Genomic DNA, 15,834 nt, shown 5'->3' on the forward strand with positions numbered 1-15,834 from the left:
TCTCATTGTTTTCTTTGACAAATTGATATGCCAATGTCTCACACCTATGATTACTGCTTACATATTTATTATTATTGTTTTGAGTATTTTACATGTTTAGTGAGTGAATTTTCACTGGTGAGCCAGTGACAGAAGTGAGTATGTCTGGTCCCACTGGAGCTGCTAATCTCCATAAGGCCACTAGCAGTTCCATGTCCTGGTGAATTCTGACATCTGCTGCACTTCAGAGCACAGGAGGAGACTTGTTTAGTTGTTAGGAGTTTTTAGCTCATGCTTTGCACTAAATTTCATATGACTTCAGGAGAAATGCCACAGATGTTGTTCTGATTGGTTTAAAATGATAATATTTTGTATAGTTATACTTTGGATGAACGTACAACATCAATTATTTGTTTTTTCAAATTGCATGTCATTTTCTTGTTTTATTTACAGTCAGTTTTGGATGTCCTAAAACACTGGTTCTGTGTAACCAACAGTGAATTTATTATGAAAAATTAAGTAGTAAAAAACTCCCTTTTTAGTCATATGGTTTGATTGATTCGAAATTCTTTAGATTTGTGATGCTGCACTAAGACGAGCTAAAAGAACATTTCAGACATGGGCATCAGTGGCTTAATCCACCCTTCAGTGACTGCAAAGATGAAAGTCAGATCTGAACATGGATCGAAATGATACCGATAAGGAGTTATCTCAATAGGTGAAGGGCTCTTCGCCTCGTCTCAGAGCAGCTTGTGGGCTGTCACCTCTGAGGAGGCTCTGGCATAAGGTTAGAGGGAGCACACAGATGTGTTTGATGGCTTTGGCCTCTGGGTCTGGGGAGTTCTGGTGCTTACTGGTACGGTTTCTATAGCGACCGTATTCATGTTGGACCCCCTTCCTCCTGAAGAAACACAGTAGAGTGCAATATCAAAAGAACATCAAAAAGAGCCTCTCTCTCCCTCTCTCACACACACACACACACACATTATGCACATTCATGCTCACCCTTCAGACACTCCCCTCTTTACACACACAAAAAAACAAGGCACACTGAAGGACATCAAACAGATGCTTGTGTCTTTGTGCCTCTCTCCCTATCCTCCCTCCTTTTTCTCTCTCTCTCTCTCTCACACACACACACACACACACACACACACACACACTGAGTTCTGTTCAGCTGTAGAGGAGAGTGAGCTGCCTACTAATGGGGGAAGCTGTATCTCTCCTAATGCCAGCACAGGTTTAAATGCAGCTCCTGTGCTGATAAAATTGGCTAAAGTTAATACTAGCAGGCTAGCACTTTATTTACCTACTGAAATTTATAGCATTTAACACTCCACTGACACATTAATGGGACAGTTACACAGGAAAAGCTAAAAATTCTCCCTGGCTCGTATAGAGACTAATCACACACACACACACACACACACGTGTATGTATGTGTGTGTGTGTGTGTGTGTGTGTGTGTGTGTGTGTATAAAACTGTCCAACAATCGAAACTGGGAAACGATTTTGAGACCTGCAACAACACTGTCAAAAGTTTGCACATAAGGAAATGAAACCTAAACTTGTGTGAGTTAGTCTGAATAAATGTATCAGAAAGATCATGAGTAAAGTTCGTGCTTACAAACTGCAAATTTGCAAATCTAAAAACAGAACTGAACTCCCTTTTAATAAAATTTGTAAAAGTTTACCTTCAAAACCTACTTTAACTGTGTAAACTCATTTGTGAAGACTCCAGTCTTGATTCCACACTTTATATACAAAAACACATGATCTGACTAAATGAGCATGTAAAGCTCAGTTCATTTACTTGTTTTCCACACAGTTTACTTTTATCATTGAGCTATGATAACACGTGTTTGCCAGATGCATTATGTGGCACAAGTAATGTATATCTTTGCGCTTTTGTTTATTTATTTTTTTATTTATTAGATGTCTTCTAAGAAAATGAGTTGTCAGTTATCCCTTCAACAAGCAATGTTGTCTTTTGGGACATTTCTGGAATTACCAAAAAAATAATAGATAAATGTGAAAGTTATGTTCTTTTCTTAATCTTTATTGACAGCATGTTGTATCATAATGCAAAAATGCTAAGACCTGTTGTGTCATGAAATTTTTATATTGTTGCACCTCTAATATATAGCAAATATTATATACTAAACATATTATATTAACATATTGTTCTCTCATTTGGCAAGGAAGTGGGGTTAGGGTAACTTTCTGGTGGGCCAAATCACACGTCCTCATGAGCCACACTTTGGGCAGTCCTAATCGGGTCTGTCGCTCTTGCACATACTGTAATAATCGGGTCTGTCGCTCTTACACATACTGTAATAATGGTTCGAAAGATGGTTTTAATCCATAATAATCCATAATGTGTGCTCGTACTTTAAGTTCTGTGATTAACTCTCTCTCTCTCTCTCTCTCTCTCTCTCTCTCTCTCTCTCACACATCCTCCCCCAAGGATAAATACATGTCCTAATAACTGCTCAGGCCGCGGTGCGTGTCTGCTGGTTAACTCCAGTGACACGGCACAGTGCGAGTGTGAAGAGGGCTGGAAAGGAGAGGCGTGTGACGTCCCGTACTGTGCCTTCAACTGTGGATACCCCATGCGGGGCCAGTGCCAAACCAGCACCAGACGCTGCCGCTGCAAGCCTGGATGGCAAGGTGTGCTATGTTTCTTTGTGTGTGGCCAGAGACATAGGAAAAAATAACATGCACAAAAGCAGGAATGGCTTCTGTTTCCTTGCTGACTTCTATTTCCTTCTTCATTACCTTCAGATACTGCTTTATTTAATCTGAACTGCTGCAGTAGAATGGCTGAATACAGAAGAGAAGCTCACATAGCATTAGCCTGCGAGGTGCCTTATTCCAGTCTTTAATTGTTGCATTATATTCTGTGGAAACTTGGCAGAGAACCCTGGCTTGACTGAGGTTGGCTGGTATTGATTCATGCCTTTATTTGTGTTTCTCTGGTTAGGTTCACAATAGCGCACTTCTGTGTCAGAGTGTGCAGTGAATTGCGTAGTGACTTGTCATCTGCCCTACAGAGTTTGTGGGTTTATGGCTCTATAAAAAAAAAAAATCTGCTCTTGTAAAGCTATTTTCTGAGGTGTGTTGCAATGACTCATGGAGGATATTAAGCTGCCCTTGCTGTTCCGTCTTTATGTCTCTCCAAAACTGTTTCTTTATCATTGCCTAGTTCATTTTCTCTCTCTGTGTCGTTGTTTGTCTCTCTTTCTTTCTCTCTCAGTTTAGTGTTGGTATTGAGGACATTACTGTGCATCAAACTAAACTTTCAAATGTACGACTGTAAAATATATATATATATATATATTATATATATATATATATATATATATATATATATATATATACACACACACACATACAAAACAACCTTCAAGAAAATGCATTTTAAATACACAGTTTTTCTGTTAATACTGTTTTTAACAAAATGTTTTATCATAAAACCAGGGAAAGAATGGAAATTACTTAATGACAGACATGATATTAGGCTTTTAAAGACCATGTCATACCCATTTAATGTTAGCTAAAGGCTGAACAACTCCTCCTTACATTGGTACAAAGAGAAACAATTTGTTTGGCTAATTTATTCATTTAGACTCACAGAACCACATAGTCCTAATGCATTTACGTATCTGTCTACTTAACCTACTGCACTTCAGTCTTGTCCATTTACACTGAAGGAGTTTCAGCCTGGACTGCTTTTGAATGAGGCACAATTTAAACGAAATCAGAGCAGGCATCATTTACATTCATCAGTCTCTGTGAGCACTATCAGTGTAGTCTGCTGAAGGTGCTGCTTTAAAAGCCCTTTAAAAGCTGTATTTGAATGAGAGGGCTACAATCACACATTCTAGTGTAGTAACATACAGTGTACAAGCAGCTATAACTTTGATATCCCTGAATAAAATAAAAGACAATATAGAATATGACTCCTGAGCTGCTAGATCTCAGGAATGTTTCAAGTTGTATTATTGTCTAATGCTTTATTTCTCTGTTTGTGTAAATCACTTTGAATTCCCACTGTGCATGAAAGGTGCTATACAAATAAACTTGACTTTGGCGCATCTAAAGGCAGTGTACACTTGGATCGTTGTATGATAAATTTTGCAGATTTGCTAAAACTTTGTGAGACATTGCATCATAGAACGGTGATTATCTTCTATAAATTAAGGGCTAGACATGTTAGTTTGACCAATAAGACCAGTTTTTTTTTTTCTGGCTGGAGGCTTGAATGCTGAACATATTGTGCCAGACTGCCAGTTAGTTGTGGTTGTGTTGTCAAGTATGAAGTGTTGTCCAGTATGCAGCACATGGGTGTTTGGTTGCTTTTGACTTCTGATTGGTCTTATTCATCTACAAGCAGTTCACAAGCTCCATGTTGGTACTGTTGTGCCGATACTGGCACTTAAACATAGTATTAAGTATTGGCAATGGGGATACTGACACCTAGGCCCCATACCATGAAGCAGTTTCTGGAGAGAACTTAACACGTCGGTGGTGTGGGTTGAGAAGCAGCAGCAAGAATGCTTATACAAAACCAGTTCTTTTGTGGAAAGCCTGTAGTAGGAATTCTTCCTAAGCTATTCAGAATTCTTCCTAAGCTGTCAATTTCGCCAGTGTGTCAAAATTAACCAGGCATCGCAACGTACAGTGTTAAACATCCTAACGGGAGGTCCTTATCGTCGGGGTATGAAAGCCTTTAGTCTTGGTTTAGCCTTTAGCATATCAGCACGCTAGCTAGGCCTGTGTGTCCACTAGCCCTGCCTATGAAGCACTTTCGTTGGTTAGTTGCATCACACAGCAGCCGGGTATCGTGGCCATTTGTTTCAACAAAGCTGAGGATATATATGTGTATGTGTATGTGTATGTGTGTGTGTGTGTGTGTGTGTGTGTGTTATTTAATATAAAAAATTATATATATATAGACGCTGTCCAAGGAAAACCATTTATCTTCACTTTTGACAATTTTTATTTTTCTACATCATTTAAACACACCAGCTGTCCTTTACATTGTATGTAATAAAATACTATTTTGGAGATATGTGAGTGGAAAAAAAAGTGGTATCGGTGCATCCCTAGTTATTAGGTTAAATTTCCCCACTTAAAACTTAAGCCAGTGTTGTTGACAATAAGGGCTAAAATTAAAATTGCAGCTCTTGGAATTTGAAAATTGCACTCTTTTAAAAGTGTGATTTCAGTGTAAAAATAATGAATCTTTCAGTCCTAAATTACAGTGGAGAAAGGTGCTGAGACATTTGAAAAAAATGTAACAATGTAATAAGAAGAACTGCCTTGTCTTCCAGGAATGCTACTTCATTGATTGTCCATAAGGATGAACGATAAACATGTTTTGAGTAGTGGAAATACGGCTTGTTGTTAATGCGTGAGTTTGAATTATAAGGAGCGCTTACTCTTTCCTGCACTGCTGGCACAGTGTGCTAAGTGCTTTTGCTAGCAGTTTGTGCTCACTGTCCACACTGTGTCAGCACAGTTCATTTATATATCATTCACTGCAGTCATTACATCTTTTCAGGGCCGTACAGCACTGCACTGGGCCTTCTGCTTCTGTTTGTGTATTCCAAACAGAGATAGGGTTTTATTTAATATTTTAAACTCCAGCATTTTAATGACTAAATAGCACTGCATTTTTGCTCTTTGTGCTGTTTCTACATTCTGGTCAGACATATAGTTTTGTTTAATATTTCAAATGTAGTTGACTGTAATCGGTTTTATTTCATGGTGCAGTGGAATGGTGTTAGCATGTAAAGTGAGTAGTGACCTTGTCGCCAAGATTAGCTAAGTTAACTCTCTTATCTCTCGACATTACAGGGCAGCAGTAGGAGATGGTATGTGTTTTTGAATGAATCCAACATTTCCTTGAGCTTGGGGTAATTTTCATAAGTGATGGGACTTGGCTTAATTTAGTTTTGCAGACATTTTTCAACAATTATCTTACAGGGTTTTATATGGAGTTTAATAAGCTGTTCTCAGCTGGATTTTTCTCCCATTGTACAAAATGGAGGCGTAGCAAGACCTCATTACTACAAGATAGTATTGATTCCATAACTCATTTAAACAATTTCAGAATTGGAGTTGCTTTTCTGTGTAGATTTGCTCTGCAAGCTTTTTATATAGGATAATTCGCTTCTTAAATTAAAGGTTGATTAAAGGTGTGCAAGAAATTTGCTGTAATATGAGGAAAATCCTGCGTTTGAACAATTCAGTTTAACTTTAGCACAAACATGTTTGGTAAGAAAGTCTGTAATCCTGCAACTTTGTTTTTGTAAATTTGTACAGCGATACTTTCTGAATCTTTGGATTAGTATTGCGTTGTTTCATCAAGTGTACCAGTTGAAAATCTTCTGTAGGTATGCACTTCATAAGTGTTATACTGATATGCCACAAATAAGTGCAGATAACTCAAAGTACAAGCAACCTTAGCTTAATATGGAGACATGGTTTCCTCTCATACTGTCTAAGGAATCCCTGGTCTGGTCAGCTGCATCAGACAAGGCCACAGTCCCAGGGTCTTGTGTGCGAAACAAGCTGTGGACCAACTAGTACTGAACAGTGAATGACCGTAACATTTTCCAAATTCCAGCTGTGTCTGAGGGTCAGAGGTGTGAGTATATGGGATGCGTATATGAGACAAATGACTTGAAAAATTAGATAAAGCTGAAGCTGGCTTCTTATTTAAATTTCCTGTTTAAGCTTAAAAGGTGCAGCAGTTACGTTCAGGCACATGTACAGTATGAGAAACCAACTTCAGCCTTTCAGAAATTAAGATGTGAAACAACTTGTAGTGCCATTATTGCCAGGCCGGCAGAGATGTTAGAAAGCAGTGTTGACATAGGATCATTTATATATTGTTCAACTTTGTTTTTACTGTTTTGCACAATAAAGACACATTTACTTTAGTTGTTAAAAATGCTTCTTATTTAAAAGGGAAGAGACATCCTAGAACAATAAGCCACTGTTAACCTACAACAATAGGTTTAATTAAGAACCTAAAATGACTTTATTTCAAAAGTTTTAGTTGCACTATGATGTAAATTATTGTCCACACCACTCCTACTATGGATAAACGTTTTGTTTTGTAGTCGGTAATTTATTTGGTGGTAAAATCTAGGCTAGTAAAAAGAAAAATATTAAATGATTTGTTTATGCTGCAGATGAATAAGTTAACTGTGTGCATGTGTGCTTGTGTTTCAGGCCCTGATTGTTCAGTGTCAGCACCTGCTAACGTTTCTTTCTGGACACATGAGGAGTACAGGGGGCACGGGCTGGCACGCGCATCCCATAAGGCCGTGGTGCTTGAAGATGTCATGTGGGTGATCGGTGGACACGTGTTCAACTACTCAAACTACCAGATGGTGACAGCGTGAGTTTACATACACAGGAAGAGGAGGGAAGGAAAAAAAAAACTGTGGAATGATTCTCATTCTCTCTCTCTCTCTGTCTCTCTCTCACTCTCTCTCAGGTTCAGCCTCTCCTCTCAGAGCTGGATGTCTCTGAATCGTTCAGTCAACTATGTCACCGCGCGCTATGGTCACACTCTGGCTGTGTATGAGGTGTGTGTCCATGTTTTCTGTGTGGGTTGTGTTGTGTGAGACGTTATAAAGGAGAAGACTGGTCGCTGGTTGAAATATGACTGAAAAAGCTCATGACGCTCATGGCGTCTGTTTGTAGAGAAAGTCCCGCCCTTCATGAAAAAGAGCCAATCAGCTTGCTGGTTATACCACAAGTGGGGAAAGCCCACCCCCCATTGTGGAGATCTGTGCAAGCACAGTAGCCATAATAACCTGAAAAACATGTTTTGTATGGGTTTCTGAGACAAATGCTACAAACTGTTCATGAGGCTTTCGTCAGATTTCATTAGTGATTACTGTTTTTGAAACGGTAATTTGATCTTCAGTTTCATGTATTTTGGTCTCTTCCCATTCAAAGAGTTAGGAGCCTGGTCTTGTATGGCTGGAAATAACTGCCTGGCGGTGTTGCAAAATGGCTGCCAAGTAAACAGACTTTGCTATAAGGACTTTGACTGTGTTACAGATTTGTGTGTAATGTAGAAGTGTAGTTCACTTGCATGGTCTCTAAATGAGTAAACGCAGTGTACAGTTTTCAAGCCATCATTCAGTAAATGTCAAACCATCTATAAAACAATTGCTAAATGTGTAACAGTGCCGCTAACTAGGAGACAGTTAGCGTTAGTTTAGTTAGCATGATGACAGCTCTACTTACCACAGAGCATATTTGATTCTGCTAACTAAAGCACTGACTCAGGGTTAGATGATAATGATAATCTTAGTTAACTCAAGCCATTGGCACTGAAGGGACAGAAGGGTAACATTTCCTTTCTGTTCTGTGGTGTTTGGATCTGTAGCCTGAGCCGGATCTGAGTGGCTATCTTAACATTAGCTTAGCACACAGGCTTTGGTGCCACAAAGTACAGGTTTGATTCTGACTAATTGGTGCTTTGCTGAAACAATGTGTAAATGACATAAAGTAATATCTGAGAGAGCAAAGGTCGAGAGACTGGTGTTGGAGTGACAGAAAGCAAAAAAAGAAACCTGTTCTGTGGTGTTTGGGGCTATAGCATTTTGGCTAAGCTAATGATAGCTTAGTTAGCAGGCCAAACTTACCACACAGCATAGACTGGGTTGCAGCTAACTGATGCTAAAATGGCACCCAGAGTAAATCTGTGAGCGCAAAGTCGAATGACTGGTGTTGGAGTGAAAGCCAAAATCAGACCTGTTCTGTGGTGTATGTAGTTCTTAGCCGTCATGGAGCAGCGGACCTGATGGTTTTTGAGTTGTGTCTTTTTTTTATCAGCGCCACCTATCAGTGAGCTCCCACATCAACAATCAGTGAGCACCTTTTAAAGATAAATGGGTGGAATGTGATTATTTGGCCATTCAGACATGGAATTCAAATTTCTGTTCTGTTAAAAGATAAAATCTGCATTTCACTGAATTGTTGATAAGTATGTATTTTTTTTTTCCATTGTCTATGTGCACCTTTCATTGTATAATACATGTTTGCAAACAAAATCAAGCATGAACAGGTTTTTAGTTGAAGCACTTGTCCTTGGCTTCTAACATCTCACTTGCTCATTCAGTGACATGTTTAGCAGGCTATGTATTTTCCACAAAGGGAGATGAGCTATTAGTACTCATACATCACTGAAAGGGAGGAAAATGACATGATCCCCAACCAGCAGGATCTCTCAAATTCATGTTGTTTTTAGTCACAAATTGAATGTCTAAAAAATGTAAAAAACCCACATATACTCTATTTAAATATGTAAACACAGGGTATAAATGATTCTGCTGAGGTTGCAGTACAATAACCACTGTTTATTGACAGAGGAAACATTCACTTATAGTAGCTGTGCTTCAGCTAGGTTGTGGAGATTACCACATACAAAAAAATGCAGAGCATACTGTGAAAGAGTGATGCTTTACATCAGTGCAAATATGTACTTGTTTGAATATGTTGTTTATTGTCCTGTGTGCTTGTTTGTGCTCTGTCCTCAGGATAAGATTTATATGTATGGAGGGAAGATTGATTCCACAGGGAACGTGACTTCAGAGCTGTTGGTGTTCCACACACAGAATCAGTCGTGGGAGCTGTTAAGCCCCCAGGCTAAAGAGCAGTACGCGGTGGTGGGTCACTCTGCTCACACTGTCCATCTCAAACCTGACGGATCAGAGCCTGTCATGCTGGTCTTCTTTGGACACTGTCCTCTCTATGGATACATTAGCCAAGTGCAGCAGTACAACATCGGTCAGTAACACACAAAGAATAGCTAGGTTTCCATGTATAAAGTTATAGTTTTTCTTTTTTTATAACATGCTAGAACAACGAAACTTTGCAGGATCGTAGCGATTATATGGGAATATTGCGCTTGTGCTTTTTCGGACCAGTTGCACGTATGGGTTTTGTACATTGTTTATTCAAACACAGATTTTTCCTATATGAAATGGATGGCAGAATGTTGGAACATTCAGATTTAACATATTAGCAACCACCTGGGGTTTGAAAGTTTGGTCATGAAATTTCCCCTTTTAGTTTATATAATTAATAATAAATTTATATGTCATGTTATTTTTTACAATTAAAATGAACGTTTTTACACGACACCAACTGAAAAGAGATTTTATCAGTATTTGTAAAATATAACTGATAACTGCTGTTTACATTTTCTGAATTGTTAAACATTTCAAAGCATTCAAACATTTTCTGTATGAAATCCCTTGAGTGGTCTCCTAATCATATTTTTATTAAAGTAAACTGCGGTGTAATATTATATTATAATATTTCCCTTTTCTTCATGTCTTTGTATCCAGTGAAGAACAGGTGGAGTGTTTTGGAGACAAGAGGGGCACTGGTTCACGGGGGCTACGGCCACAGCAGTGTGTATGACCCCCTCACACGCTCTGTCTACATCCATGGAGGCTACAAAGCCTTCAATGCCACAAAGTACGGCCTGGCTGGGGATCTGTACCGTTACGACGTGGACAACAGCATGTGGTGAGCTTGTGCAAAAAGTCCATCACTGTGCTAAACTATTCTGTGCTTGCAGTACATTGTACAGACCATGAAGACCCTTAGAAATTCACTCTGTCCACATGTCAGTAATATTTCAAACGAAAAGATTAAATACACTATAGATCGTGCAGCTAACAAAATTATTGTTGGATTCAGTGAGCTAATGCTAAGCTCATTGAATCACAGAGACTAAAACCCAGATATATCGCTGGATCAACTGAATGATGATTCACGTTACTTTTCCTGCATGCAAAAATTCACATACATTTACGTACATACATACATAAATACATATATGTGTAGCTAAAATGGTTTAAATGGGTCAAATGCTAAAGGAATACACAGTCAACAGGGACAGATACATCATGTAGCATCTTAACGTAGGCGAAGTCACATATGTTTGTCAAGACAGCATATAAAGCTGTTAGTGCTCCTGACCTCTTTAATGCCAGATATGTTGAAAACTGCTTCTGTGCCTTTTCTGTGCCTTCAGATTTTGCAGTGATGTAACTCTTTTTTGCAGGTCAGTTCTGAGAGACAGCGGCTCTTTCCGCTACCTCCACACAGCCGTGTTGGTGGGCGGCAGTTTACTGGTGTTTGGAGGGAACACCCACAATGACACATCTATGAGTCACGGTGCCAAGTGCTTCTCTTCTGACTTCATGGCCTATAATCTGGGTGAGTAACTGCCTTTAATACCCCACTCGCTCCTGTGCCATCCATGGCTGTTATTCTTTTATATTAATGCAAGATAAAGTTGGCCAAAGTTATTTAGATGTATTTAAGGTTGAACAAGTTGCCTGCTTGTTGTGTATTTAGCTTCTTGAAATGGCCCATGTATTTGAATAATTGTAAAATAAGCAACTGGAGACGAATTTTCTGATTCAAAACTTTACATGGTAGTAAATAATAGGTCTTTGTAAACATACGGTGGCAAAAAAAGATGCTCGATATGTCTCTTGGTCTTGCATGGTTGCATTCGATCACTGGAACATAAGTTTGATCCCAGCTCTGCAGCTATCCTTGGCCAGAAATCCTTGTGGGCACACTTGGCAGTGTTCTCATGAGTGGGAAAGATGGCTTAGTCCTTGCCTTCAGACATTTCTTGACAGTTTACAGGAACGCTAGCCAATCACAGTCTGTTAGGCTGTGTACCATGAGTTGGTCTGTGCTCTTCTCCATCCTATTTAAAAATCTGATATTTCACCCTATATGTCCTTAGATGGGGTGGCACTGTGGACTGCTGCCTCACAGCAAGAAGGGCCTGGGTTCGATTCCCGGCTGGGCAGCCAGGGTCCTTTCTGTGTGGAGTTTGCATGTTCTCCCAGTGTCTGCGTGGGTTTCCTCCGGGTGCTCCGGTTTCCTCCCACAGTCCAAAGACATGTGGTGTGGGTGTGTGTGAATGTGTATGTCTGTCTGTCTGCCCTGCGATTGACTGGCGACCTGTCTCGGGTGTTTCCTGCCTTCCACCCAGTGACTGTTGGGATAGGCTCACCCCCTGCAACCCAGAAGGATAAGCGGCTTAGAAAATGTGTGTGTGTCTTTATATGACAAAGATAGGTGTTTTTATATATATATATATATATATATATATATATATATATAATATTTATTTGTGCAGGAAAAAAACGATTCTTAGATGCATCGCAATGCGGACATGAACGATTCTGAATCGATTCACAAATGTCAAAAATCGATTTTCTAAATATGTAATTTATAACATAATGTTGACGGAACATAAAAGGCGGAACTTGGAAGTGGGTAAGTGCAGCGCCCGGACAGTCTGTGGCCGCACATAACAAAAACACACATGGATGAGCGAGAAATCCGACCAGCTCCCTCTGCATTAAAAGCCAGGTTAGATCAGGAGTCACAACCCAAATGTTAAGAAGAGCCATTTTGTCCTTTCAACAAATATCAGACCACCTTGGCAGCCACAACATTTATGTCCAGTATGTGCGAATGTCCTAGTGTAAGCTGGGTTGAAATATGAACGAAAACGCGGACTTACTCTACTCTGCTTTAAGCTTTAGCTGTAGCCGTTTTCCTCCCATCTCCGGCAGAAAACTTTTAGTTTCAGAAGTAGATCAGTTTCTCATAAAATATCTTTCAACGTACGACTGTTTGACGAGGCTGAAATCGCTTCTCATTCTCCAGCTTCTTGTTCGAATTTTCCCGTTCCACCTTAAATTCTGACTGAGGCGCCGAATGTAAATGCGGCACCATTTAAGGTGGAATGGGAAAATTCGAAAGAGAAGCGACTTCATCTTGGCAACTTTTGTGTTTGACAGTCTCTCGTTGCAGATTTAACTTACCAGGAATCAACTGCGCTGCTTATAAACGCGAATAACGTATCGTTGCTGTGTGAGCTGCACTCTGCACGGCAATTCTCAGTCGTTGCGAAACAGGGCTTTCGCGCTATGTTGCACACGCCCCGTCTCGAAGGTATTTAACTGACACAGCAGACCCCCCCTCTCGTCCCTACAACGAACGAGACCAAAACCGAACTTATAAAATCACTAAAGAAAACGGGTAGGACAGCTGTAACAAGTGCTGCGTGAACATCCATCACCGCTGGATCTTATTTCATCGTAACTGCGCATTTTATCACAGATGAGTGGCAGCAGCGTCTCATGTGCTCCAAACAAGAGCACTGAATGAGAGCCTTCCAGTTTACTTAACACATCACTTCCATTTGATTTATTAATAAAAGATATTGGAGGTAAATTCATTATGAATCATTACAAATACTTTGCTTTAAAAGTACTAAGTCCTGACACAGTGAGAAAATAGAAATCCTGTATAGAAAAAAAGATGCATCAAGATGCATCGATAATCGTTTTATAATCGCATCGCAGCCCTCTGAATCGTAATCAAATTGTGAGGTGCCTAGAGATTCCCACCCCTAATATATATATATATATATATATATATATATATATATATATATATATATATATATATATATATATATGTATGTGTGTGTATGTATATGTATATATATATATATATATATGTATGTGTGTGTGTGTGTATGTTGGAAGTAAACGTCTGTTGTTGGAAGAAAACGTCATATCTCCATTTTTGACGTTTTTCAGTTTTTGACATATTTTGAACCTGTTACCCGTTTACATTGTGTGTAAATTTCATGATAAATGGACCAAAAGAAACAGCCGAAAATGACTTGGAGAAAAGTCTGGTTCCATTGACGCACATTAAAAGTAAAGTAGGTTTTTTCCTTCTCCTGTAAAGTTATCATTTTGGAGATACAAAGTTTTCTTCTGACAACAGCAATATGTACGTTATATGTTAATTACTTGCTTACATGACTGTGTGTCATGCTCATGATACGGATAAGAGTAAATAGTACATTTTGCCTCAGGTCAAATGACGGTAACCTTTTAATTATAGATTTAGTGGAAGGAAAAACCTCTCAGTCTGATTGATATATAGAGATGTTCAAATGTTTGGAAACAGAGTTTGATATGAACGATTCCCGAGAGCTGGTAAAATACTGATTCAGACCAAGGCATTGAAAATCACTGATCGGGCAAGCTGACGTTCAGACATAGGGCTTTTTTGACAGTGAACAGCTATACTGTAATGAATTACCTTCATTCACTTATATACAAACCCTCCTCACTGTGGAAGAAATGGTCTAATCCAGCTGTGTGTGTGGAGTTAAATCTAGACCTCTCACTCAGTAGTTCTAATAGTAAGACAGCAGTTCTAATAATTGTACAGAAGACACACACATGCCCACTCTGTCAGTCTGTCTCTTGCTCTCTCTCTGTTACTTTTAATAATAGTAAAACGATGACAGCATCTTTAAAAAACGTGCAAAGATAACTACTGATTTGATTGTTTTTGCACACTAAGTGGAAGACGAAGTAGTAGTAGTAGTAGTAGTAGTATAGCTTTTTGAAAAAATAAAATAGGTTTATTTATATTTGGAAAAAATAAAATGGGCCAGTATGAACTTGTTCAGGACATTAAATTTGAGGGGGTAAAACATACGTTGAACAATGAGACGTCTGCTTATCCATTTCTCCTGAAATCAATGGCATTAACAGGGAGTTTGCCTGCCCCCCAACCCCTTTGCTGCAGTACCAGCCTCTGCTCTTCTGGGAAGACTTTACGCTAGATGTTTGAAAATTACTGTGACGATTTGATTGCATTACTGAGGTCAGATACCGGTGTTGGATGATTAGCTCTAGATAACAAACCCTACTCCAAATCATCCCAAAAGTATCGGATGGCACAGCGCTGGGCAGAGACATTATACTCCTCTAGCTGGCACTTGGCATTAGGCATGGTGATCTTAGGCTTTTGTGTTGATACTCCAGAGTGTCCCAATCTATTTTCAGTGCTTTTCTATTAAGATTATTAAGACAAGTGCAGTTGAAAATCTGTATCAGCAGTGGGTGTACATTACATTAGCTGAATGGACTAATTAGAAGGGGTGTATACTTTTGGATATATAGTAATGTATTATGTAAGGTAGACAGCAGAAGAGAGTTGGCAGTGATCATTTGGGAGGAAATTGGGTGGCAGTTAAAAAAATGCCCTCAACCTTCATGTTTTCTGTCTATAATAATTCATCAGACCATGCTGAACTTTGGAAGTTGAGAAGGATGAGGGGCCCTTTGGTCCCTGTAGCTACTTTAATTTACCTAGCCTGTGGTGTAATTAGTTGTAACTGCTTTCATTTACCTGCTCATTGGTGTAATTTGTCTTCTCCTTGGTCAACAGTTTCACATTTTACCCTAATATGTACATTACTTCTGTTGCCATGCTTGATACAAGACCAGCTAATGACTTGCTATCTTCTCTTTTGAACAGCAAGAGATTAGGATTACGCAGGTGGGCAGGATAAAGTGAGCAGTGTATTTCACCATCTGTGAATGTTTAGTCTTAACATTAAAGGCTGTAAAGAAAATAAGAGCTTGAAAGTAAAATTTTCTGTACTACCCACGCTAAATGTGTTACACTCACACAGAGATGCGAGCACATATTTAGTTTAAACACCCATACACTCCCGCACACACCCTCTGGGATGATTGTCATACACACAGCAGGAGATTTTAAAGCAACACAACATGCAATTTAGTCATTACTTTATGACTGACAGATTGAAGTAACAGGGGATCTGAAAAATGATTGCCTGACTGTTTTTGTTTTGATTTTCATGTAGGGACAGAGAGAGAGAGAGAGATTCTGTAATTACAGAATTCATGTCATGGCAGCTTCTGTTTCAGACCTTACTAGTAG

General features: G+C 39.2%; 1 protein-coding gene across 1 annotated transcript in view; it reads left to right on the forward strand.

Annotated features, from left to right (window-relative positions):
• atrn (attractin) overlaps window positions 1-15,834 on the forward strand; it is an 80,315-nt gene that overhangs the window by 9,887 nt on the left and 54,594 nt on the right. The window contains 6 exon segments of the mRNA XM_036573943.1: window positions 2,447-2,649; window positions 7,225-7,393; window positions 7,493-7,583; window positions 9,549-9,798; window positions 10,362-10,545; window positions 11,087-11,241. Coding sequence (XP_036429836.1) covers window positions 2,447-2,649; window positions 7,225-7,393; window positions 7,493-7,583; window positions 9,549-9,798; window positions 10,362-10,545; window positions 11,087-11,241 — 1,052 coding nt within the window.

This window comes from Colossoma macropomum, unplaced genomic scaffold (assembly GCF_904425465.1).
Source record: "Colossoma macropomum unplaced genomic scaffold, Colossoma_macropomum, whole genome shotgun sequence".
Taxonomy (NCBI): Eukaryota; Metazoa; Chordata; class Actinopteri; order Characiformes; family Serrasalmidae; genus Colossoma; species Colossoma macropomum.